The 24,118-nt window shown below is 41.5% G+C and overlaps 5 protein-coding genes across 6 annotated transcripts; 2 read left to right on the top strand and 3 right to left on the bottom strand.

The window, feature by feature from the left end:
* Positions 1 to 1,550: 1,550 nt before the first annotated feature.
* On the bottom strand, positions 1,551 to 2,656 carry LOC131671425 (E3 ubiquitin-protein ligase MARCHF3-like). Its single transcript, XM_058947815.1, has 3 exons — positions 2,642 to 2,656; positions 1,972 to 2,559; positions 1,551 to 1,907 (listed from the first exon to the last, which is right to left on the bottom strand). Exons 1-3 carry the CDS (start codon positions 2,654 to 2,656, stop codon positions 1,551 to 1,553), a joined length of 960 nt encoding a protein of 319 aa, XP_058803798.1.
* Positions 2,657 to 3,494: 838 nt separating this feature from the next.
* LOC131671411 (mucin-4) lies at positions 3,495 to 13,960 on the bottom strand. Of its 2 annotated transcripts, XR_009302540.1 has the most exons (19): positions 13,205 to 13,960; positions 12,871 to 13,040; positions 12,566 to 12,769; positions 12,348 to 12,487; positions 12,086 to 12,273; positions 11,882 to 12,012; positions 11,631 to 11,804; positions 11,259 to 11,559; positions 11,109 to 11,184; positions 10,832 to 11,011; positions 10,427 to 10,591; positions 10,079 to 10,215; positions 9,569 to 10,003; positions 8,432 to 9,490; positions 7,742 to 8,345; positions 7,287 to 7,669; positions 6,799 to 7,204; positions 4,619 to 5,564; positions 3,495 to 4,545 (listed from the first exon to the last, which is right to left on the bottom strand). XR_009302540.1 is itself a non-coding variant. In XM_058947797.1 (18 exons), the coding sequence occupies exons 1-18, from the start codon at positions 13,460 to 13,462 to the stop codon at positions 5,359 to 5,361; spliced, it is 5,217 nt and encodes a 1,738-aa protein (XP_058803780.1). In that variant the 5' UTR covers positions 13,463 to 13,960; the 3' UTR covers positions 3,495 to 5,358. The 2 variants fall into 2 exon arrangements, 1 of the variants encoding a protein (XP_058803780.1); XM_058947797.1 differs by having other exon boundaries at positions 3,495 to 5,564.
* A 905-nt stretch (positions 13,961 to 14,865) lies between these two features.
* Positions 14,866 to 15,853, top strand: LOC131671386 (probable prefoldin subunit 4). The gene is made up of 4 exons (XM_058947761.1): positions 14,866 to 15,041; positions 15,101 to 15,205; positions 15,338 to 15,454; positions 15,534 to 15,853. The coding sequence occupies exons 1-4, from the start codon at positions 15,003 to 15,005 to the stop codon at positions 15,684 to 15,686; spliced, it is 414 nt and encodes a 137-aa protein (XP_058803744.1). The 5' UTR covers positions 14,866 to 15,002; the 3' UTR covers positions 15,687 to 15,853.
* A 191-nt stretch (positions 15,854 to 16,044) lies between these two features.
* LOC131671385 (gamma-tubulin complex component 3) lies at positions 16,045 to 20,126 on the bottom strand. The gene is made up of 11 exons (XM_058947760.1): positions 20,077 to 20,126; positions 19,908 to 20,003; positions 19,641 to 19,807; positions 19,453 to 19,585; positions 18,445 to 19,365; positions 18,186 to 18,378; positions 17,906 to 18,110; positions 17,615 to 17,836; positions 17,422 to 17,553; positions 17,095 to 17,355; positions 16,045 to 17,021 (listed from the first exon to the last, which is right to left on the bottom strand). The coding sequence occupies exons 1-11, from the start codon at positions 20,084 to 20,086 to the stop codon at positions 16,845 to 16,847; spliced, it is 2,517 nt and encodes an 838-aa protein (XP_058803743.1). The 5' UTR covers positions 20,087 to 20,126; the 3' UTR covers positions 16,045 to 16,844.
* Positions 20,127 to 20,510: 384 nt separating this feature from the next.
* Positions 20,511 to 22,811, top strand: LOC131671399 (gastrulation defective protein 1 homolog). The gene is made up of 2 exons (XM_058947785.1): positions 20,511 to 20,600; positions 20,686 to 22,811. The coding sequence occupies exon 2, from the start codon at positions 20,701 to 20,703 to the stop codon at positions 22,774 to 22,776; it is 2,076 nt and encodes a 691-aa protein (XP_058803768.1). The 5' UTR covers positions 20,511 to 20,600; positions 20,686 to 20,700; the 3' UTR covers positions 22,777 to 22,811.
* The last annotated feature ends 1,307 nt before the right edge of the window (positions 22,812 to 24,118 follow it).

The following is a 24,118-nucleotide window of genomic DNA, read 5'->3' as shown; positions in this document are numbered from 1 at the left end:
ACGGTGCACACGCCGCGGGAGCTGCGACGGCAGTCGCGCCTGCGGTTACTCGCTGTCGGGATAGCGCGATAACCGATCTATCTGCTCGTTCCTCTGATCTTTAGTGCGAGTTGGAGAGTTGGAGAAGAGCGCAGACCAGGCTCACTCGTATAGATACCAAACATCCCATTGAAATGCAGGCCGCGCGCTCGACTAGACAGTGAGCGCCTGGCTGATTAGTCCGGCCACAAGTTCAGTGTCGGGCAATATGGTAAGTGCGATCGCTTACACCCCCCCCCCCCCCCAATTGCGCTCCAGCGGCTCCAGCTGGTCGCCAAGTGGAGTCAACGATTTTTAGGAAGGAAGCACGGCCCTCGGCCGCTAGCTCACTCGACGTTCCGTGCAGCAGAGGTCCGCGATCAGCGGACGAGGAAAGCGCGTTCGGCTATTGGCGACTTGGCGGCGCGGCCTTGGACGCAACGGCGTTCGACGAGGCGCGCTACTGCTTGAGAATGCTCGGCCAGTCTTCCTCTCGGCGGGCAAGGCGCGCGTACGTATATCAAGCACTTCCGGCGATTGTCCGCGACAGATTTTATCGAGCGAGCTGCAATTGAACGGCCGATTCAACGAGGCAATTAATTAGCCTGCGAATGGCCGGCGCCGCCGACACACGCGCGCAACCTTGATCTTGTCGAATGGGGAAAGCGCTGCGCTCGCCTCTCGATGGTAGCGCGCGAGGCCGAAAATCAGCGAGCTCCGATCGCGCCCGTCGGCGCATGGCAAGTGCGCCATCGCTATTATTACACTGCCTCGGTTCTCCTCGGCCGGCTCCCAAACGGCCCCTTCCGTGCTTTTCGTCAAATCGTCAAAATACCGCGCTTCTCGCTTGCCTCTCGCTTGCCGCTCGCATTGGCGGCATCGCCAACAGTTATAACCAAGCAGGCTAATCGACGCAGGATGTTTAGCTCAATGCTTTTCCAATTATTTGTTCAGAGCGCCTGCCAAGTTTAGAAGAGTCCAAATATTCGGCGAGTAAGTTTGGAGGTAGGCTCTCGAGTGGCGGCGAAACGCGCTTGGCATTTCCCGTCGAGATCGATCGCGCGGCCCGGTCGCCTCCCGCATCCGCGATCGGACTCGGCTCCGCGAAACGCGCATACTGGCGAGGCATCGTTTCCGCCTGGCCGCACTGGGCGGCCGGGGATCTCACAGCCCAAGAGCCCCCCTTGGCCGTGCTGCGCGCGAAGCGAGCGACCGACGCGCGAGGCCCGCCGCCGAGTTTCGTCCATTGCGAGCGCTCGAGATGAATCGGACAGCCAGCATCGACGAGAGCCGCGGTGGAAGACGAGTGGAGTCCGCGCTGCTGTCGCATGCGGGCGCTCCGCTGGCCGAAGGGCTCGCCGCTGCGGCGCTCCCGAAATAACAGCAGACCGCGAGGCGCCCACGGCCCGGCGCATCGCAGCGCCGACGCGCGACCACGGCGAAAGCGAGCCCGCCGAGGATGGGCGGCGGCGGCGGCGCGAGTGAAAGCACAGGGCTGCTTTTCGTCGAGGCGCTCGGCCGGTTTATTGGCGTCAGATGAGCTCCAGCAGCTCCGGCAGGTCGTCGTAGAGCTCGTCGTAGAAGTCGTCGTCCTCGCGCGGCTCGGCGGCGCGCGGCTCCTCGTCGGGCAGCGCATCGGGCAGCAGCCGCACCACGAAGTTGCTCTGCCAGTGCTGGCGCCAGCGTCGGCCGTGCAGCCTGCGCAGCGTCAGCAGCCAGCCCCAGTAGGCGACGAGCGTGAGCGAGCAGGTGGGCAGCAGGGCCACCACCGTCCAGGGCACCTCGTCCAGGCGGCTGTCCAGCGCCATGCTCAGCGTGGCCGCGCACACGTAGGCGGAGAAGGCGGCCAGCGGCGTGCTGACCAGCAGGTAGAGCGCGTCCAGCAGCATCTGGCGGCGGCCGCGGCGACGTTAGGCGCGCGGGCGCGCGACCCGGCGGCGGCCGCCGGCCTACCTGCCGCGTGGCCACGAAGCCGCGCGTCCAGGCGAGCAGCGAGCGCAGCGGCCCGTGCCGCGGCACGCGCACCGCCGCGTACCGGTGGCCGCACAGCTCGCAGCGCGTGTGCCCGCTCTCCGTCAGCCAGCGCTCCAGGCAGCGCGCGTGCACCAGGCCCACGCTGCCGCGGCAGCGGCACGCCGACACCAGCGGCCCGGGCGCGGCCGGCGCGCCGGCGCAGCTCTGCCGCGAGGCCGAGCCCATGTGGCAGATGCGGCAGATGTCCTGCTGGCTGGCGCTGCTGGCGCGCGGGCTGGCCGCGGCGCCGGCCTTGGGGACCGGCCCGTCCGCGGGACCGTCGCCGGGCGCCTTGGCGCGCTCGCCGTCTGCAAAGCGCGCGGCCTTAACCAAGCGACGCGGCCGCCGGCGCTGGCCCACCTGTGCCGCGCGGCTCCTCGGCGACGGCCCCCCCCGCCGGCTGCGGTGGCTGCGGTGGCTGCGACATCGAGCTCCCGGCGAAAGACGCTGTCGGTCGGCGGCGATCCGGCGTGCGACGCGCGGCTGGCCAAGCGAGCCGAGCGAGCCGAGCGAGCCGAGCGAGCCGAGCTGTCAGGCCGGCTGTTCCGCGTGAAGTCAGTGCCGCTCGCGACTCGCGACCCGAGCTCGAAATAGCGCGCCGCGCTCGCACCTGCTCGGGATGCATTGATCCCGAGGGGGCGATGCCGCCGCTGTCCCCAAGTCTAATTTTAGGTGGGCGCGCGCCGCTCCTCCGGAAGCCAGCGCGCCGGAGGCTGTGGGCACTGGCCGCCGGCGGGAGCGTCCTATCGGAAGCGAGGCCGCATGGAAGACGACAACGAGCGACGTGCGCGCGGAAGTTTATCGTCGATTGTATAAGCGCTCTTTGATTTGTCAAGATCGCCGCTCGCGCGCGATGTATAGCCACGTAGCCAGCAGTCCTTCCTGTCTGCGCGCCTCGCTCTCCGCACCTATCGCGCTACTCAGCCCCAATCAAACGTCATTTGGAACGAGAGCCCCCAGCTATAATCCGACAAATTTAGCTCGGAGCGCGTCAATTTTTCAGAGATGCTCGAACCTCGCCGCGAAGTAAACAACCGGTCGGAAACGCGTCCCGTGCAGTAGCTGCGCGGCTGCTGCACGCCGAGTAATTTTAGCCCGCGTGCGCTTGCTTCCCGCTGCTGACATCCGTCCTGCTGCTCGCCGCAGCCTCCTCTCCCCCGATTAGCTCATCTTTCTCCGCGCGCTACTCCTCCTCGTCCCAATTAAAATCGCGACCTGCCTCCACTCCGCTCACCAGTCCGCTCGTCTCAACCCTGCTTGCCACTTTGCGTCTACCTCCTCGTTCTACGGAATAACTGCACTGCAGTCCATTCGTTTCTTCGTCACTCCAATTCGACTCGAACCTTCTCTATCGCTCCATCTCCAGTCGTTGTCTGTCCAATCGAATAGCGTGCCAGATTCGGACGAGGATCGGATCGGAGGGGCATACAAATCAAAATAAATACAAGCTTTGCTCTTCCTTTTTCACGAAATGTATCTTTCTGTATGAAAAGCTATGCTATAATACAGTTTTATTTTACTAAGATCTATTATGAAATGCCAACAATTATCAATGTTGTATTCCACGTTTCTCCTCGAATACGTATCCGCGGATTCGTCAGCTTTCCTTAAAACTCCACAAATATTTTATTAGTACAGTTTCCTTTCTTTTCCAGAAGAACAAAATTTACACATTTTCGCTCATCTTATCGAGTCTCGCTGCTGCTGCTGTTGCTGCTGCTGCTACAACTACTGTACGTGTCTTTCTTTTTCCTTAGAGCTTTTCTCTTTTGTCCCTGCGTATCATTGATTCATTTGTCACGTGTAAGTGTGTGTATGTATATGTGTATATGTACGCGTATACGTGTATGTGTGCAAACAACGTACGCGTACATAGCTGATCATTGGTCAAGAATTTTACAGGATTTACTTTATTCTCTCCTAAATTGCCTTCATGACAACTTTTCGTTTAATACAAACTTAACATCGCATGACTTTCTTCGACAAGTAGAAAGCGAACATGACTGGTTATAAAGTCTCATCAGTTTCGTCATCATCACCACGCACATCTTACCACCTAAACAATTTCTTTCATTTATTTCACAATAAACAAAATATCATACAATGTTGTTTCGAAACTAAAGTAAAAAAGATTAATACAAAAAACAGGTTTTTTCGATATTTTTTACTTTCACGTAAGAGACGGTCGCAACGATAATCAACGTCGCCGTTATTCTCGAAAAAAAATATATATATGTATATTTTTCAAATACTTGCAGGTCGCCTATGTGAATCATGATGATGACTGCTATCATCATCGTCGCTCCGTAGAGGCCACACGATCATTTTGCAAACTATTTCAAGTAGACAAAATGTTTATTTAATCTTGAAAAATACTTGCAAATTTTTTACACTGTTACAGTAATTCTCGTATCGTCACAGAGTTACGTAGCATAGTATGTATACGTCTACGTGCACCGATTTACACGTATATGTATTCGCAAATGAAGTTATTATTGTATGAACTGTTGGACACTGTTTAAAAAATTTGAAGCATGTTCATAAAAAGTAGCCTAATTTTATAAATTTTCAAGCTCAGAAAACTTACGTCTCATAAAAATCTGCAAATTATATGTACAAGTTAGTGCTCAACAATTCAACGTTTCGAGGCTTTTGAGCACTCAAAAACATTATTTTCCTTGCGCTGTAGATCATAATACAGATCTGAGAGTGGTCCGTCCTCCTCCAGCTGAGGTATGACAATTACAAATGCCTATCTCACAGTCTAAGACACAGTTGTTGAAAGTAAGTATATCTGTCGTCTTTTACGCACAGTAGTACACGGTGATAACAGTATTAGAGATAGCAAAAGTCGCTTTTGTCGTCTGATAATAAAAACACTCGTGTTCTCGCGACGTTAAATAGCACGTGCAGTGGCGTATCTACAATTGAAACAATAGTCGAAGAACCATAATCTACAAAATGGTTCGATAGATTTTTTCCTAACAGAGACGCAACTTTTGTCGCATTTGTGGCAGTTACACGTTTACATTAAACAACTACGAGTCGAAGAGAGGGGAGGAAGGAAGAGAGAAGGAATAGAGAGAAAGAGGGAGAGGGAGAGGGAGAGAGAGAGAGAGAGAGAGGAGAAGGGAGGGAGATTAGGAAAGTAAAAGATCGTTGATGAGGGGGGTTGCAGCCTCGTCGTCTGTCGTCTGGAATAGAGAGCATACGGAGGCAACTCGGCGCACAATTGCAAATTCAAGTGAGCTCGATGATAATACAACTTAGAAGAGGAAAAAAAGGCCGTCGACGAATAGGAGGTGGCTGCCAGTAACGGTCCGAAGCTTAGATAGCCGCGAGCACGGGGGCGTTGGCTTGGCCCGCCGAGGATTTTTTCTTGAGGACGATGTCCTTGAGATTGAGGTTGACCTTCTCCTTGCGTGGTGGTGGCACAGACTGCAGACAGAAGCGCTTGAACGCCTCGAGTTCACGCTCCGCGTCGTCCATCTCGCCGTCCTCGAGGTCTATGTCTTTCGGCGTGAATACGCTCTCTGCAAAAGACAGCCAGGCTCATATTGACATTCTCTCACAAAACCATTTATCGCGCGCAATCTCACGACATACTGCCCAAACGAACACAGTTTCAAAGTAGCGCCAACTTTTCGTGTGGAGCACTTTTTCCCCTATCGCTCTTACTTGCTTCGTACTTTTTGTGAGCGAATTTCAGATTGAGTATACTCGCATCTCGGGCTTGCATTTCAATGGCTCCACAGCACTTGCATCACTGAGATGGCTTTTGTGCCCATGAAGCATCTTAGGCCAATCAGGATAAAAGTGCCGCGGAAAAAGCGAAAGAAAGCGAAGCTAGACTAAGAGGGGGGGGGGGGAGGCATCTGTTGCACATTTGTCGCCCTCGTCTGCGCGCAAAAGCCCTTTTTCTATTTTAAGCCCAACCGTAAAAACACCCGCAGAAACATCGTCAAATCTGCAGGAACCGTTTCTCGCCCTCCTCCCCCTTTTTACTTTCTTTCATTTCGTTTTTTAATTTCGTTCTTTTGTTGACTCCACCTTCGCGTATAATTAATGCCACACTTTCGGCCTGTTGCAGCTTTTCGAAAACATTACTTTGTTTTTAATTTTGAAATAGTAAAAAACTCTAGAAGCACTGACGTGAGTAATGGAGTTTAGAATTGATAAAAAAAATTTTTTTAGAGGCTAATATTCATCACTTTTATTTTCATTCGATTACGAAACCATATTCAAATCGTCATATAACAGTTACAAAATTTTGAATAAACGCAAATACAGAAATGTAAAAAACTAAATAATGATATCAAATATTCTGTATCATAACACGTCTTCAATCGCATATCAAGTTCTATTAATATTTTGAAAATACTAAAAAAATACAATTACTATGTACAAAAATTAATTTCATAAAAACACTTTCTAAAACACGAGCGTTAAATATGCACGTCTTTGTACTTTAGTTAGAAGATCTTATCATCAGAGTTATTATTTTATAGACAGTCGTCTATGGAGTAATAAATATTTTAGATTCTAATATCACACAAGTTTGTCTTTCAAACGTAGAAATAGTAAATTATCTGTGAAAGACTTATACTAAGCAAAAGAAAAAGAAACTAGAGCTAAGAGAACGAAGGTCACTTTTTGATCATTTTTTTAGTCGTGTTTCTTTGGTAAACAATATAAAAATTTGTCAAAAAGTGAACCTTTGACAAAATTTAGAAAGCTTCTATCATTAGTATTAGTGTTCTTTCTCACCAACGAGATTCCAGTCATCACCGCCTTGTCGGACTCCATTCCCGCGTTTTTTCTTCTTGCGACTTTTAGTAGTTACACTACCATTCATGGCATTCCCCTTAGTCTCGTCAAAAAGTTGTTGTTGATTAAGCGGTATTTCAGAGTTTCGAATCTTCGTTAACGTCACACTTGTGCCCTTCAAGTTGATACCGTTCTCAGGGATATTTGGTGATTGGCCATTGGTGACTTTGCTGATCTGAATGCTGGAGAGGCCATTGTTACAAAGCGTTGAAGAATTTCGATCATTCTCCGGTGGCTGGGCCAGTCTTCTGCGCAACTCTGCCAGGTCCGTCGACACAGGTATCCCATTGGAGCCTCTCATAGTGCCAGACAACTCGCTGCTGCTCATATAATTATTGTGAATGGGCTAGAAAAATAAAGATATTAATTCAATTATTCGTTCTAAAATAAATGAAAAAGATTCGTTTTGCTTGTCGTTCTCTTTTTACTTTTGAAGATTCATGGGAGTTGGCGCTTCCTTTGACTACGAAATCGGGCTTCGGCGACGGTGTTAATCCCATGTTTATAGCCTGCTGAAGTGCCGGACTACGGATGGTCACCATGCCATTATCGCCAACTTTAATGATAGCCGCTTGGTTCGGGCATGATTCCATTTTCGAAGGCGGTGGTCCGAATGCTGGATTTCTTATAGTCACCATGTTTGTAGACGGATTGTGTAGAATTCGCGCTGGCTCGATACTCGGATAATCATTGGCGTAGACATTTCTCATACCGGGAGCGGGACTGCTGACTTTATCAGTGCCGTTGCTTGTGATTGCGCTCTTCTTTTTTTTCTTCTTCTTCTTCGAAGTCATCGATTGATTATTTGCATCTGTAATAAGAGTCAATATTACCAACTGAAAGTGTAATGACAGCTTTTAACCAATAACGTAATGCCACTCACCCTTATCTGCGTTCTTCGGCATTAAATCTTGCTTAAGTCTGCCTGTATCAACGACGATAACATTGCCAGTACCCTGAGGATTGCCGTAACCCGTTGCTTGGATACCGCTCATCGGTGCAGCGATGATTGTCGTCTGTTTAGGCACACTGCTGGCAGGTTTCGGAGCGCTGTTCGTTTTGATGGAAATAGGTTTGGCTGGTGCGTCAACTTTTGTTATAGTTATGCCAGGAGGAAGTTTCAAATTTTCAATGCTGATCGTAGCTGGTGCGTTATTTAACTTCCTGTTTATGGAAGGATCGATGGGCTCTTTTCTTTGTATCTGAGCAACTTCAGCGATCTGTTTTTGTTTGTTTACCGTGTTTTGGCTCACTTTTTGTGTCTTTTGATTGTCTGATTTAGATGACGTACCACTCTGTTGATTATTGCTAGTTTTACTAGAATTTATTTGATTGGTATTTACGTTTTTTTTCTGGTTTTGGCTTTGAGCTTGAGTCTGATTTTGACTTTGACTTTGACTTTTAGTAACTTTAGCATTCTTGTTATTTGAATTCGAGTTTTGCTGTATCTGTTGTTGCTGTTTGGCTACTGTTTGAGCCGTACCAGCCTAAAAATAAAATTCGATTTCGTTGTATTTTTGAAATGGACGCAAATATTCTAAAAAGAGAAATTCATAGAAAATTAGATTTTTACCTTGTTCGATTTTTTATTGACTGAATTAGTTTCTTGTTTTTGAGAACTTTCATTGACGAGTTGCTTAATATTTTCTTTATTCTCATTATTATTTTTCTTTTTATCTTTCTTGGACTTTGCATTGGTGGCTTTCACTTCAGCAGCAGTAAGTGTTGGCTGTTGACGAGGTTTTGGTTCTTCTTGCTGCTTTCCAGTCTTAGATTTATTCGTTTGTTGACAGTTGGCAACCTTTGAATTCGTCTTTTGAACAATTTCAGATTTTACATTGTTGGTACTGCTGGTAGGCTGCTGAGATTTATTGGCAGTTTGAACCTGTTGTTGACTGGCCGAACTGTTTGCCTTGTTTTTCTTCTTTTTGCCAGTCGACTGTTGCTGCTTATCTCCGGACGAGTCTTTCGTCTGACCATTAACCAGGGTAAACAGAACTCGATCTTCAGCTGGCGTTTGACCCTTCAACGTGATAGTGACAGTTGGCTCAGAATTGATAGACTCCATTATTCGTTTAATTGTAACGATCTGCAATTGTTCTGAAGAGTTTCCAGACTGTTTGCCATCAAGCTCCTTTTTCAGCGCTTCCTGTTTTTCCATTTCTCGTCTCAATTTCTTTCTCTCTTTCTTCGTCAAGTTACTAAAGTCTACGAGCGGCGGGGTGATAACCTCATTTGTTTGAATTTTTCCGGTCGTCTTCGATTTGGTATTAATCGTGTTAGATACTTCATTATTTTTGTCTACACTAGCAGTCTTCTTTTTCGCACCTTCCGAAGCTGCTACAACCGGAGTAGTTTTAGTTTTACTAGCATTTTTATTATTAGTGTTGCTAACCACTTCGTTATTTTTCTTCTTAGCTGAATTAGCTAGCTTCGAGGAAAGTGCGAACTGTGGCGTCGACTTGGCAGGCAAAATCGACACTTCGGGTAATTTTTGTTGTGACATAGCTTTTTGAGAGCCTTGCTTTTGAGGATTGACTACAGTTATTGTTACCTCAGGTGTTTTTTTTTGTAACTCTATCAATTTCAACCTTTCTTCCTCTTCTTTATCCTTTTTCAATTTTTCCTCCAGCTATAATGCGTTGAACAATATATTATATCAAATAAAAGTGAGTATGATAGAACAGATACTGAATACAAAATTAACCACCTTTTTCTGCTTCTGACGAGCCTTCTTTTCAGCCTTTTTAGTGTTTTTTTTACCACTCTGATTACCTTCAATAAACTCAACAGCAGCCTCCAAATCCCATTTCTCTTCTTTTGGTTTGAGTACAACAGTAGGAACAGCAGTAGCAGTGGCATTGCTTACTTTGGCCGCGGTTATTGCAAAGGCGTTTGAATTTTTCGCGATCGGTGGTAACGATTTTGAAGCAGGATTAGGCAATGTTGTTGCATCAATGTTTGTTGTCGTCGACGACGTTGACGAAGATGATGACAACGAGGGAGAAGATGACGACACTTCTGCAGAATTTTTTGGCCGTGTATTACAAGATGACACGCAAACTTTAGCCTTTTTCTTTGACAGAAGTTGCCGGAGCCTCTCTCGCATTTCGTTGTAATTACGACTAACAGGAGCTACAGAAGGCTGAAAAATTCACAATTTTCATGTTAGATTTATGTGTTCAGTTGCAGACATCACAATTCTATCTCAAACATTTACCACTCCATGTCCGAATACTTCACAATAACAACAATCACAGTGGCGGTTCGAATCCCTCGGAGTTGGACTGTTTGTTGCTGAGCAATCATCATGACTACTTGCTGAATCTGAATAGTCACCATTTTCTCTAGGACTCACTAAAAATGATAAATATATTTCTTGAAACTGACATTTCGATACCATTTCAATTTTAATGAATAATAAAAAATTAACAGCCCATATAGCACAAGCTTTTGTATACTTATAAATAGCAGACATAAAACTGAGCGTTATATGTCTTTGGAATTCTGTACTATGTGGGGGTGACAAGAACAAAAAAATTTTTTTTAATAGATCAAAAGTATTTACAATCATTGGTTGATAATCGTTTAATATGTTCGACAATATGCTGTTGTTTATGACAAGTTACTGCTGCTGATGGATGATTGTTATGAGCTACATGCGTTCGTTGTGGACCAAAGGATTTAATTACACCATTGGTCAAATTTCCATGCAAATGAGTATGGGAAGAACCTGTACAACAATCAATAATTCGAAACACGATATATATGTACCTCTTTCTAGAGTCTCAATATTTGGTTCTATGGTTTTCGATTCACATACATATGAAAATTCGGTTGCATTAACAAGCTTTTAACAATTACGGAAGTACCTCATTGGTCTTTCAATTAAAATGAAATCATTTGAAAGTAATGTTTAATAATATATGCTGAAGTATGAAAATGCACGAAAGAGTAACGTTCCAATACTTACATCTACCTTGATGATGATGACGATGCAAATTGTTTTGACTATGGTTAATGCTGGTCGTTTGTGTTGTACTGTGCCTAGTTTGAATTTGCGTTGACTGAGCAGTTATTGTTATTTTTTTAACAGGCTCTGTACAACAGTCAGTATTTTGCTTTTCTAAATTTGGAGGTATCGAAGTAGGATCTATAAATATAATCATGAAGTGATAAATCCTATAGTAATGCATGAGATTTGTTTAAAGAATTTAAATTTTCAACAGAACCGAAAGTTGTTTTAATACCTTTTCCATTGTTAGATTCATTAATATCCTCTTTAGCGCTATTATTGACTAAACTAGGAGTAACCTCATGTTTTACCTATTAAAAATATAAAAAATTTCTAATTTAAACTTAAACTTTTAAAATAAAAAGAGGAAAAAAAATCAATTTACAATGGAACCAACAATCGAGTTGCAATTACAAGATTCTTTTTCACAAGAAACGGATTGGTTTATGTTATCTTTTGCTATTTTTTCTCCAGAAGCAGAATAACATTTTCCTTCTTTCATAATATTGGACTTGTCCTCGTCGGCTGTAGACAAAGTCAATGCCTCAACTAAATCCGCTAGCCTCTGCTGTGGAGATTTTTTCCAATCATTAAACATGCTTTGAATTTCAATAGCATTAGGTAATGAACAGGATTGAAAATCTGAATTATTATCTAATACTTCTTCTATTACGCCAGTTTTAACACTAAAAAAATAATAAAACATACAAAATATGATTGCCAGATGTTAAATTTATAAAATGAATTATAGAGATACCTGTCTTCCTCCTTCTCTTCTTCCTCCTCGTCTTCTTCTTCTTCTTCTTTTGCAATAAAACTCTTGTTAGTAAAATCTGTAGTTGAACTTGATTCGTCATGTTTTAATCTTGTTTTAAATCTTTCAAAGTCTTCTCTCACTTTTTTCATTACTGAACCTGTTACTTGCTCAGCACTGCAATTAACATTTTTTTGTCAAATCAAATGAATAACACGAGATATGTAAGTAAGTTTTGAATGAAAATCACGTACTTGTATTTGTCAATTAAACGTTCGATTTCTGGAGATAAAGGTCCTATTTTTGTTATTTCATCATCAAATCCTAGGTATCGATGAACAAGGTCATGGTACTCTGAACTTTTTATTGACAAATGTTTCCTTAACTGTCATAAAATTAATATTTTTATTCAATAACATTTAACATGAGTAGAAACTTCCATGAAAAAATAATATTACCTGTCCTATAAATGGAGGCAAATTATTTTGTATCAGAGGGTCACTGTAAACATAATTTTGGTAAAGTCTTTTGTTGATTTGCTCCCAAGATAAATCGACTTTATTCAGGAGTTCTTTTTGAAGGGGTTCTAATAAATCCGTAATATGTACAGCAGTGGATAACAATGCATCATAGCCATCTAATAATTCTGTAAACCATTTAAGAGATGTTATTTTGAAAAATCTGTGAAAGATATAGTACGTAAGTTTACATGATACCTACTTGTTAAAAAAACTTCTGCAAGATTATCAATACTTCTGTCATATAAAAGAGTTAATAATTGAACTTTAACACCTATCACAAACTCCTGTGCTTGACCCACTAACCACATAAACAGGTGGCAAGGAATTCTATCGCACAGTCTGAAAACAGAGCACTTTTCATGTATCATGTATTTCTTGTAAATCTAGTGAGTTGAAAATAAATCAATTAATACATACAAAGCTACAGATTCTTGAAGTTCAGTGAAACTCTTAATAGCATTGCTACTTTCAAGTTCCTGAGGTATTAAGGGAACAGGCAGATGGTTTGCAAATCCAGGATTTTCCAAGTACCAATTGAACGAATAACGTATGTACTGTCTTAAATCCATCCCAAGCCGCCGTAACTTCATCATTTCCTGTAAGTCTTCAGATGACAGATCTCTGCAATCAATGTTAAAATACATTGAATGTTTGTAATACACTTGAAACAGAATTGTCAAGACAAGAATAATAAGTCAAAGTGAGAATAATAAACAGCTTACTTCTTCCTCCAATTACAATCCTCGCAATTACATAAATCGTCAGTAGTGGTACTGGCAGTTTGACACTGGTCATCATTATCTGATGTCGCAGAATCTTCACCATTCTCTATAGAGTTTTGTTCATTTAGCACCACCTCGGTTGACAACCTGTCCTCTTTAGTTTCCGAGCTCTGAAAACCAATGACAATATTAACAGAGCCCGATAGCTTAGGTAGTAATGAATCATGAACTTAGTGCATTCGACAAGAATTATACTTTTACAAAATTGTATGCCAAGGCATACACAGTTAGAAACAATCGCACCATCCGTGTATCATCTTGTAAAAAGGCATACCTGCGTAGCAGGTGACTCGGGTCGAGAATCATCATCGTCAAGGGGTGTCAGTCCGGCCAGCAATTTCACGGGAGATGGACCGGTTGTGATGAGAGGTGGCTGAGCCGGCTGCGATGGTGCTGTCTCGGCTTGCACCTGGACAATGTGATCGGTCGAATAATCAGCGTGCTCCTTAGCAAGAACGTCGCCCATGGCTTGAGCGGGAAATGTCGGTAGCCTGCTGTCCGAGGAGGCTGCAGGATTTTGCTCGCTGCTCATTCTACGTGCCGACCACAGGGCAGAGCTTGCTCTGAAGAGTAGCAGAGATGCAGGCACTTGCTGCTATAGCTCGTCACGTCACAATTCACGAGGAAGTCCTCTGCTGTGCTCAGGCCTTCTTGGGCTCAAGGCTGCTATCCCGTGCCCTAGTTCACCAACTCTAGCAGCACGTCGGCAGCAACACCATCCGTGCGGCACATGCTATCACAACACGATTTCTCTGCGCGACTCAGGCGAAATATGGCGCCGCCGCTACGTGCTGTCTCTCTCTTTCTCTCTCACAATGCTGTCCTCGAGCCCAGACCCCCGACTGCGACGCTGCGATCACGCAGACAGATCGAAGATCGAACGGAGCAACGAAAACAGCAGACTTTTTTCAGCCCGGGTCGCTGTCTCCTAGAAGGGTGTCAATGACTTTTCACACGCTGTCCAAATAGTCGTATATCCGCCGTATTGTACCACTACAGCAGGTTACGCGTTTCTCTTGGCAGTCGCAGTTTGTTCTAGCGGCCTTGTGCATGTGTATGCATGTGCGTACATGAACGTACGATTACGACTTACGGTTACGAGCAGGTTATATTAGAAGGGATGTGCGCGCGCATGGGTTGGTATAACTTGTCTTTAGTAATATGAGAGAAGAGCAAGTAAGAGAGAGCAAAGGATCTGATCCGCGTTCCTCTGTGAATAACTTTAAAAAATTTCATTTACCCAAGGCGATAAGGGAACGGCTAGTCGTTTATGTACCAGTTCTTTAAGTGGCCTTGATTGTTTTCCTACAATCCAACGACGTTCTTTTATTTTTGTCATATAGTAGTCGCATTATTATATATGTACATAGACAGATTATTAAATAATAGACGACTGATTCCGAGTCCACTTGTCCTTTTCAGCAACTATCTTAAAATACTTTTTTATATGTATCATTTACCAGTAAAATATTAAGTGCAAGAATTAATGGATATATTTTGACCTGCTCAAAGGAAATTATTTAAAGAACCTCAATAAATTTTTAAATCTGATTATATAAAATAGTAAAATGAAATTATCAAAATGATTCTATGCAGCCGTTCACGCTCGTTAAAAAACGTCCAAGTTATATGGATTTTTCTTCATATTTGCAAATTAGATAAACTGTAATAACAATGATAGCTGCATAAATCTTTTCTTTTTGATAACTAATTAATATGAAGCGATATATGTATATAGTTAGAAAAATTAATAATTTTACTGTTTACTTCTAGAATATAGATAATATATTTGATATGATAGAGGATCCACTAAAACACCTATTGACTAAAATTAAATTATATACAAAAAATCTGCTAGATAAAAAGTTTAATTCAAAGATTAGCGCAAAATCAAACGCAACTACATTCACTCAGGTTGAGTCAAATTTTGAATGAAATCTGCGGACTGCCGACTATGTTAGATATTAAACCAGCATAACAGAACATTTATTTGATGTTATATTTATTATATTTAAAGTATTGGCTTTTACTTGCATCATCGGTAGATTCATTTTAACTGAATAAACAAAATAATGGCTGGAGGAAAAGCAGCACAATCAGGATTTCAACCTGTAAGAAAATGGCTTAAATAGTTATTAAAGAGGTTAGAAAACATGTTGCTTATTTTTAGGACTCCGATGTTCATATTTCTTTTGAAGATCAACAAAAAATCAACAAGTTTGCCAGGCAAAATGCAAAAATGGAAGACTTCAAAGAGGAGCTTAAACAAAGAAAAGTAAGTTGATGCATTTTATTTTATATAAAATATAAAATAAACTATGAATCATTTCCTTTTTTACCACCATTACCTTATAAGGTCTTTCACACATCAAAACTGATAATCAATTATTTGATGAATACGTTTTAGAATGATCTACAAAATTTAAACGATGCTGTAAGTGAATTAGAATTGTTCGACGATGATGCTAAAATCCCATATCATATAGGAGAAATTTTTGTCAGTCAAGATTTGACCAAAACATTAGTAATTTCAACAACTTTTCACTAATACAATTATTTTGATAAATCTTATGTATTTCTCATAATCATACAATTATTTACAGAGTTGTTTGGAAGAAGCTAAAAAGAAAACAGAAAAAGACATTGTTGTTCTGGAAGAAAAGTGCACTGAACTGAGAAGTGTTATGTCTGACTTGAAAGCACAGTTATATGCTAAGTTTGGTAACAATATAAATCTAGAAGCAGATGAAGAATAAAAATATTATTGGCAACATTTTATACTCCAATCAAAAATATAAAATAACTCATGCAAAAACTTGTCATTACATTAATGATAATATTAAATAATTAATTAACTGTTTAAAAGTTTTATCAACTCAAACTGTTTTAATCTTTATTCAGTTATGAAAAGCCGAACAATCCATTGTATATAAATTTCCATAGTTAAAATAACAAGAGCTATGGATCAATCAAATTAATAAAATTAATAAAAAGTACATTATCTTGATATACATTATTGTTGATTATACGAATGTACATGCATGCTTTAGAGTGAATATGGAGTAAGATTTTCAAAATACTTTTTCTAATTTTAATTGTAGGTAAGACACATTAATTATGGTATATTATAAAAATATTGTGGCTATTAATGTGTGCAAACAATATCAAAATTCTCATTGTTAAAATTGATGTCCGAATATTTAATAACTAAATAATCACAGCTTATAGTAATGGCATGATAAGGCTAAAGCTCAATTATTGTTGAATGGATGTTATCCAACGCAGCAAAAAATTATTCTCCTCTTTTTAGCTCGTTCAGACGGTAACAAATTTTGCGATTCCAAGTCGCGAGGACCTTTCGAAACGGTGCTAATTCTTGCATTTGACATGGTTTGAGATACTAATTCAGTCTGAGAAGTCTGAACAACTGAATCGGACAACTGTATAAGTGAAGTACGACTGTAAGAATTGACTAAAGTTTTTTTGCTTTTTCCTGGAAAGAAATTTTCTTGGGAAAAATGATTTTCTGTCATATTTAAATGAGATTCAACTTTCAAACTTATAATTTCATTTTCTTCAGAGTAAAGTTTTATTTTCTCATCTATCACCGTTTCAAAATTTTCTAGTGGCATTATTTGGAGCCTGACTAATGGCACTTGAAAATCTAAATCGCCATGATCTGGAGTTTGTGGTATTTCTTCTTCGGAATTATTTTCTTGAAAGTTTTTCTTTACCTCCACGAGATATTCGTTTTCGAAAGAGCTCCTGAAAACTTGCTTAGTAAGTTCAATGTTGCTTAAATCACATCTTTCTCCTTTGGGCATGGTACAACTACTAACATCTAACGTTAAAGTTGGTCTGAATAATGGAAAGGGACTTCTATTGATATTACTTTGACTTATTGATTTTGTTTGTCACTTATCAGTGAGGAACAATTGATCACTTTGCCGCCGATGCTGATATGTGAGTGGAGCTACCAAACGGCTATCTCTGCTTATATAATACTCATTAAAATCTAGTCGAACACTTAACAACTGTAAAGAAACATCTTCTGCAGAAGCTAACATCAATAAAAATTTTTTTACGCGATCCTGTTCAAAATATTTACTGTTAAAGCTTATAATTACTCGTAATTTAAAATTGAAAGTAAGAATTTCAATTTACCTGATATGTTCTTGACAATAACTTCAATTTCATTGACAGTGTATTTAAATATTTCAAGAACAAAGATTTTCTTTCAGTAACTTCATCGTCTTTACTTTTTGAAGTTCCCCATTGCTTTTTATTTTCACTTTCTTCTACAATGAATTTTTCAGTTTTGATTCTTGCTTCATACTCTGCGGTAGCGCGTGCCAAAAAAGTTTCTTCCAGACCTTGGAGCTCCAGTATTGGTCCATATACAGAACGAAGATGATTCATCAATTCCTAAGTTAAAAATCAAAGAAATTCATTGAAATAGGAATCGATATTCTTTGTCACGTCTATGCCTACTTGAGATTGCTCATCAAGAAGCGTTCCTCTTCTTACGGATCTGATGAAGTTTAAATGGGCTGTAATGATATCATCCAGAGAAGATGCTTGTCCAAGTTGTTTGGCAAAAACATCCCATGAGCATTCTATTACCTGTATGGAATATTAAGTATAACGATTTTGCAACTTTATAAAAGAAATCCGAATTTTTTACCTCAAATAAAAAGTAATATTGCATTTGGTGAACAAGATGAACCATACTGCTAGTTATTAAATGAATATGCTTCTGTATAGGTGTGATTTCTGGCATCTTCCTAAATAATTTTGCAGATGTGATTTGTTGTTTCCAAATAGCTGAGAGAATACTTTCCATTCGTTTTGCTCGCCACAATGAAAAAAATACTGCTTGATAAATTTGACGACTCGGCTCCAAAATCTTAAATTAAAACATTACAGTGTTTAAAATTACCAATATGGAGTGAAACTTTAAAAGAAAATAGCACACCGTTCCAATGGGTCCGTCTACATTATAATCGAGAGCAAAAACGTCCCAGCCTAATTCATTTTCTGATGGAGCCAATAATCGAACGTCTAATCTTTTTTGAACATCTAACTCATCTAATTTAGTACTAGTAGCCCGTATGGCTGTTTCCAAAATTGATGAAATATGATGTGGATATAAAGAATTAGCAGGTTTAGCAAGTTCTGGCCTATGGAGCATAAACATTTTAAAAATATATGCTTTTTTGTCAAAAGAAAAAAACAATGCATTTGCAAAATCTCACTCAAGGAGATGCATAAGATGCTGAACAAAGTGTCCTTGTCCCAGAAGCAGGTACCCTTTAAGACCTTGCAAGTGATCCATCAAATGATATTGTTTTGTTAAGATGTCTACAACTCTTGTAGATGTTTCTTTATAAGCCACATCCATTATAGTTTGTAGAGGCCCATCAGGATCCATATCAAAAAAAGCTTCAACTGTAAATCAATAGTATTGCAAAAATGTTCAAAGTGTGCTTGTTTGTAATCATTAAAAGCAATCACCTCCAGGCCTAGCAGTAGGATCGTGAAATACTTCAGCTTCTCGAGTATTAAGGGGAGAGAAATCTTTACAAACTTCTCGTAAGAAATTTATGCTTTTCCCAGTGCCAAGAATCTTTTTTGCTTGTGATCTACTAATAAATGACGGTACCATAGAATCTCTTACTTGGTACTTTTCATGCCACATTCTTTCTCCAGCTACTTCAGCACATGATTCGATAAAGAATTCTTTGTATGGATCATCCAATTCACCATCTGTTATCCACCTCAGAAGCATATTGTACAGAGGATCTGAAACACTTTCTAATATTTTTTTAACTAACTTTTTTACTCTGGGATCACCATGATGACTAAATTCATAGACAGCGGAAGCTAGGGCTCCTCCAGTCTGGCCAGCACAGGCTCTAACAATACTTGCAAGCCACTTGAGTGTCTCAAGAGGATTATAAGCCCATAATTGTAAATGAGATAGAGTCACTCTGTCTAGTCCCAAAGGATCTTTTACCCTGTTTATTTCTTCTTGGGCATTGGCTATAAATCTATAATATTCTGACAATTCTTTGTGAAGAGCAGCAACAAAGCTATCTGCTACTCTACCATGAGATCCACTTGACATTCTACTCAGTCCTCGTTGAATAATATTATACAGATATCCAAGTTCACTAAGTCGTAGCACAGCTTGTTTTTGTGAACGATTTATTTTGGCTATTGGATCTATTTGGAAGCCATAGTTAGTGTCCAATTTCAATACTTTCCCTTCAATACCTTGAAATGAATATATAAGATCTTGGACAAGAGTATCTTCAGATATACAATCTTCATCAAATATTCTACTTGGATTAAGCAAAGGACCCGTAGCATTTGTTTCTGATGATAAAAATGGAACAACTTGTGCATGTGAAACAGGTGTTTGTGATGAATATCCTGCAAAATAATTGAACGTTTGCAATAACTTTTAGTTTAACAATTATCTTATGACAAATATTGATTATTGATCAAAATGGCAATTACCACTAGTTGATGCAACAGGAATATTCAAACCTAATCTCAGTTCAGGAAATACAAAATTATTGTCTTGTGTGCGATCACTGGAATGACTCATGTGAAGTAGAAAACTCAATGTACTAAGACGATTTTTGAGGTCCTAAAAACGTTCACATTAATTATTTCAATCTAGACTTTAAAGTTTGTTTACATACCCCATCCTTTAAATTATTATGCAATTCATCGAAAAGTATTGCATCTTGCACAGATAATTTACTTTTGATATGACTAGCAACCATTGCTTCATCTTCCCTTAAAGCATCGACACCTTGCGTAGACGATAGTAAACTTAAAGAGAATTGCGTGTATTTTTGTAAAATTTCTGTCATTAAATCGAAATAAACAGACAAATGTTGATTAAAATGCTGAACAATGCTATTTTGCAATTTGAAGACAATATAGACAAGTTGAATTAACCTCACCTGGCTTTTGTTCCCCACACACTGATACCACAAGCTTTTGTAGTAAATCGCTAACATTTTCAGGTTCAGGAGCACTCATGTTTTCTCCTTTTATCCCTATTTTTTACATATGTTTTTTGACAAATGATAACTTTATGATCAGTATTATCAAAACATAACAATAACCAACAGTCCACCATAGGTCCACAGGTCGGTAGTAAGTATATACCATTCGGTACGGTCCGGTTCGATACGCGTACTTGCGACTTCGTACATATGGGAACATAGTTATTAAAATTTTAAAAATTACGTGAGTATCTCGAAGTTTGCTAGAAAAGTTTCTCGTTATTCAAATATTAACTTCTTACTATTTAGATAAAAATACTACATAACGATGATTTTTTAAGTAATTTTTAAAGGATTATCCCAATTAATTATTCAAAAATAATATTGGTTAATTTTAGTTTCATATTAAATTAAAATCATATTAAAATTAAGAGTAATAGTTGTTTATTCATTTATTTTTGCGTAATATATCGAAAAAGATTAATCGAACTTAAAAATATGTATTGCGGATAACTTCATACCCGTATTAGTGAATCGGTAAACATAACCCATTAACCAAAACAAACAAGTGTTCGGGATGCAAATAATATAAAATAATGAAAAATTTTATTAAATAACTTAGTATATTATTTTATAAATAGACTTGAGGTACGCATAAATAATATTGCTTGATATAGTGTTAAATTGATTAGTCATTAATTTTAAAATATTTGTTTTATTTATATTCACTAAGCTACTCAATATAAACATGAGTAATATGAATAACAAACCACCAGGTAATATTGGTTTTGGTAAAATAAATTTTAAGTTAAATACAAAACCAGTCAATTGTATTCCTAAAAAAAAGAATATTGATGACACAACTGATACAAGCACTGGGTTTGGAACAATTAACAAATCAATGCTTCAAGAAAATGTACAGAGTACATCTAGAGGTTTTGGCAGTTTTGGTAAAACACCAATTGAACAAAATTCTGAAGCTATCATTGAATTAAATCCTGAGGAAGAAGAAGAAAATAATAAAATAAAAACTCTCATGGGTATGTCATCGTTTGGCAAGAAAGCAAGGTCTTTTGATGTGCAAGAGATGATGGAAAACATTAAAAAAACTGTTAAAATTAATAAACCTGACGGTAAAACTAATTGTGAGATCAGTCAGCCAGAAAGTAATAGTTCAAATGATGACAGTGATGATGATTTGATTGGTCCACCTATACCTGTAGATATTAAAGAAACAGAAAAGGAAAGTACAAGTGCAAAAGTGAAAAGCAAGAAAGAGGAAAACGTGGATGATGAAGAAGATAGTAGCGAGGATAGTAATGATGATAGAGAGGAAGAAACAAGTTTAGTGAATAGAATTCCTTGTACTCACCAAGTATCGATGACTCATGGCACAAAGGCAGTAACAGCTATAGCAGCAGATCCATCTGGAGCTCGCCTAGCATCGGGTTCAGTAGATTATGATCTGTCATTTTGGGATTTTGGTGGAATGGATGCTTCTTTGAAAAGTTTTAGAACCCTTCAGCCATGCGAGAATCACCCCATCAAGTGTCTTCAGTATTCCATGACAGGTGACATGATTCTTGTGCTTTCTGGATCAGCACAGGCAAAGGTTCTGGATAGAGATGGTTTCGAAAAATGTGAAACTGTGAAAGGAGATCAGTACATAAGTGACATGGCCCGAACCAAGGGACACACTGCATCCTTGAACAGCGGTTGCTGGCATCCATACACCAAAGAAGAGTACCTTACTTGCTCCCAGGATAGCACCTGCAGAATATGGATTCTGTACAAGCCAAAAGCGCATAAGGCTCTGATAAAGTGCAGAGCCGCAAACGGCGTGAAAACCGTGCCGACAAGTTGTGCCTACAGCAGGGAAGGCTCAGTCGTGGCCTGTGGCTGCTTCGACGGCTCGATACAGATGTGGGATCACAGGAAGAACTTCGTAAATCCGTCTCTGATCAACAGGACGGCCCACGGCCAGGGCAACGAAATTTCCAGCCTGAGCTTCTCCTACCTTAATAACATGCTGGCCTCGCGCAGCTGCGACGACAGCCTGAAGCTCTGGGATCTAAGGTCGTTCAAGTCGCCTCTGCTCACGGTGACCGATCTCTTTTCTCGCTATGACTCGACGGACTGCATGTTTAGTCCCGACGACTCGATGATCATCACGGGCGAATCTCTGGCCAAGGGCAAATCCGCGGGCAAGTGTCTGTTCTACAACACCAAGACGTTCGAGCTGGTGCACGAGATCGAAGTCACCAACTCGCACGTGATCAAGACCCTGTGGCACCCGAAGCTCAATCAGATATTTGTTGGCTGCGGCAACGGCATCGTCAAGTGCTACTACGACATCAAGAAAAGCTTGCGAGGCGCCAAGCTCTGTGTGGTCAAGCAAAGGTACAAGCAAAAGCAGGTAGAGATGGTGTCGACGCAGCAGATCATCACGCCCCACGCGTTACCGCTGTTCCGCCAGGACCGACCCAAGTCCGTGAGGAAGCAGATGGAAAAGGACAGGTTGGATCCCGTCAAGTCTCGACGACCAGACCTGCCCATCACCTCGGGGCAGGGCGGCAGAGTCGCCTCCTCCGGCGGTACGCTTAGCTCCTATGTCATTCGCAACCTGGGACTGAGCAAAAGGGTCGAGGACAATCAGGATCCTCGCGAAGCTATTTTGAAGTACGCCGAGATCGCCGAAAAAGATCCTATCTACGTTACTCCGGCTTACAAAAAGACTCAGCCGAAGCCGATATTTCGTACCGATAACGACGACGACGACGACGACGTCGATGACGAGCCCTCCGGTAAAAGGCAAAAGACTTAAAATTAATTTAGCCATTGTCATTTGTTGTAAGCCAATAAAATTGTTTTATCTCATTTTGAAATCTTTCAACAATTCTCTACTTTCCTTCTCCTTCAATCTCAACTTCATTACTAGTTCCAGCATCACACTTTCATTATAACAACTTCTTAATTATAACGTCTTATCAATAACTATTCGCAAGCAATTTTTTCGTCAGCGCGCTTACGTAGCTCCAAGTACGGGCTCCTGGAGTAGTCGAAGAATTAGCTGAAGGCTTGCAAGAGCAGGTGAAGCTCGGCGTAGTCGGGGAGATTGCTCTCGATGCCGACGTGGAGCAGGGGCAAGAAGCCGAAGCCGAGGACGCCAAGCGCGGTGAAGGTGCATGCAGTCGACCAGCGTCAGACGACATTGAGTCGTACCGGGATACGCTTTTCGCACGCAGCCAGTCGGCCCTCGTCGACTCCACCGCGACGCAGGCCGCATGTCATGCTGCACTGTGGCTCTACGTGCCGACTTAGAGTGCAGATTGGACGATTTAGCCGACGTCGCGTGACTGTCCGCGATGTGGCCAGTCGCTCGACATGCGCCCAGCAGCTGTTGGTACTCGATCAGTGCCCATCTCAAATCTGCTTTTGACTTCTTTTTCAGCCGTGCATGGCTTTGTTTTTCGTTGACTTTCTGGTGTCGCTATCGTTACTGATCATACTTTGACGTATCCCCGACTACGAAATTTTATCGATATTGTGCCTCTTTGGACTGGGCACTGCCTGTAATTGTGCATTACGTTCTGAAACAACGTGTTGCGACGCAGCTGGCGAGGAGTCCAACGGTCAGCCAGAGCACTACCAACGGGATCCTCACGCAGTCGAAATCTTGTTCTAATCTTTCGGAAGTCAAACAATGCCGCCGCTCTCTTACTACTGGCGTTGGCTGCAGCTTCTCTCGGCATTGGCAACAGAGCGCCAATTGGCTAATTGTAAATGCCAGCAACAAATTCTGCGGACTTCGTTTCCATTCCAGTGCCGCAGTAATAATTATTTCCCTATGATTTTGCCGTGGACAATCGGTTATCTTGACGCGAGCGTCGACATAATAGGCATATTAGGCGACTCAACATTTTTCCACTGTTGGAGTGGCAGGAGGGCTGCCTAACTGCTGGGCCCAGCCTGAGAAGCTCTCGCGCAAAGTAAATGCAAAGCGATGAAAAATTCACCTCTCTAATGTCACCATGAAAAACATAGGTACATCATTCAAGATATTTTCGGCGTCGTTGGACAACGTCGATAGTATTTTAAAAGTAAAAATATAATTTCAAAATTGATAAAATCTTTATTTTACAGATACATAATCGAAATAAGAAGCA

The sequence above is a fragment of the Phymastichus coffea genome, unplaced genomic scaffold, assembly GCF_024137745.1.
Source record: "Phymastichus coffea isolate CEN01 unplaced genomic scaffold, Cenicafe_Pcof_1.1 PCOF00125, whole genome shotgun sequence".
Classification (NCBI taxonomy): domain Eukaryota; kingdom Metazoa; phylum Arthropoda; class Insecta; order Hymenoptera; family Eulophidae; genus Phymastichus; species Phymastichus coffea.
This window is presented reverse-complemented; position numbering and strand designations above follow the sequence as displayed.

Bases quoted from the DNA above. Each gene is read 5' to 3' on its own strand.
- LOC131671425 (XM_058947815.1), bottom strand. The intron at 1,908-1,971 runs GTAGGCCGGCGG...GGCCGCCGCCAG, and splicing joins GCTTCGTGGCCACGCGGCAG to ATGCTGCTGGACGCGCTCTA.
- LOC131671411 (XM_058947797.1), bottom strand. From the start codon at position 13,462: ATGAGCAGCGAGCAAAATCCTGCAGCCTCCTCGGACAGCAGGCTACCG. The intron at 12,488-12,565 runs GTATGTATTAAT...CTCTGTTTTCAG, and splicing joins CTTCAAGAATCTGTAGCTTT to ACTGTGCGATAGAATTCCTT. The intron at 9,491-9,568 runs GTGGTTAATTTT...AACGCATTATAG, and splicing joins CTCGTCAGAAGCAGAAAAAG to CTGGAGGAAAAATTGAAAAA.
- LOC131671386 (XM_058947761.1), top strand. From the start codon at position 15,003: ATGGCTGGAGGAAAAGCAGCACAATCAGGATTTCAACCT. The intron at 15,042-15,100 runs GTAAGAAAATGG...GCTTATTTTTAG, and splicing joins CACAATCAGGATTTCAACCT to GACTCCGATGTTCATATTTC. The intron at 15,455-15,533 runs GTAATTTCAACA...AATTATTTACAG, and splicing joins AAGATTTGACCAAAACATTA to AGTTGTTTGGAAGAAGCTAA.
- LOC131671385 (XM_058947760.1), bottom strand. The intron at 19,586-19,640 runs GTATGTAAACAA...GAACGTTTTTAG, and splicing joins ATAATAATTTAAAGGATGGG to GACCTCAAAAATCGTCTTAG. The intron at 17,837-17,905 runs GTGTGCTATTTT...TTTTAATTTAAG, and splicing joins TAGACGGACCCATTGGAACG to ATTTTGGAGCCGAGTCGTCA.
- LOC131671399 (XM_058947785.1), top strand. From the start codon at position 20,701: ATGAGTAATATGAATAACAAACCACCAGGTAATATTGGTTTTGGTAAA.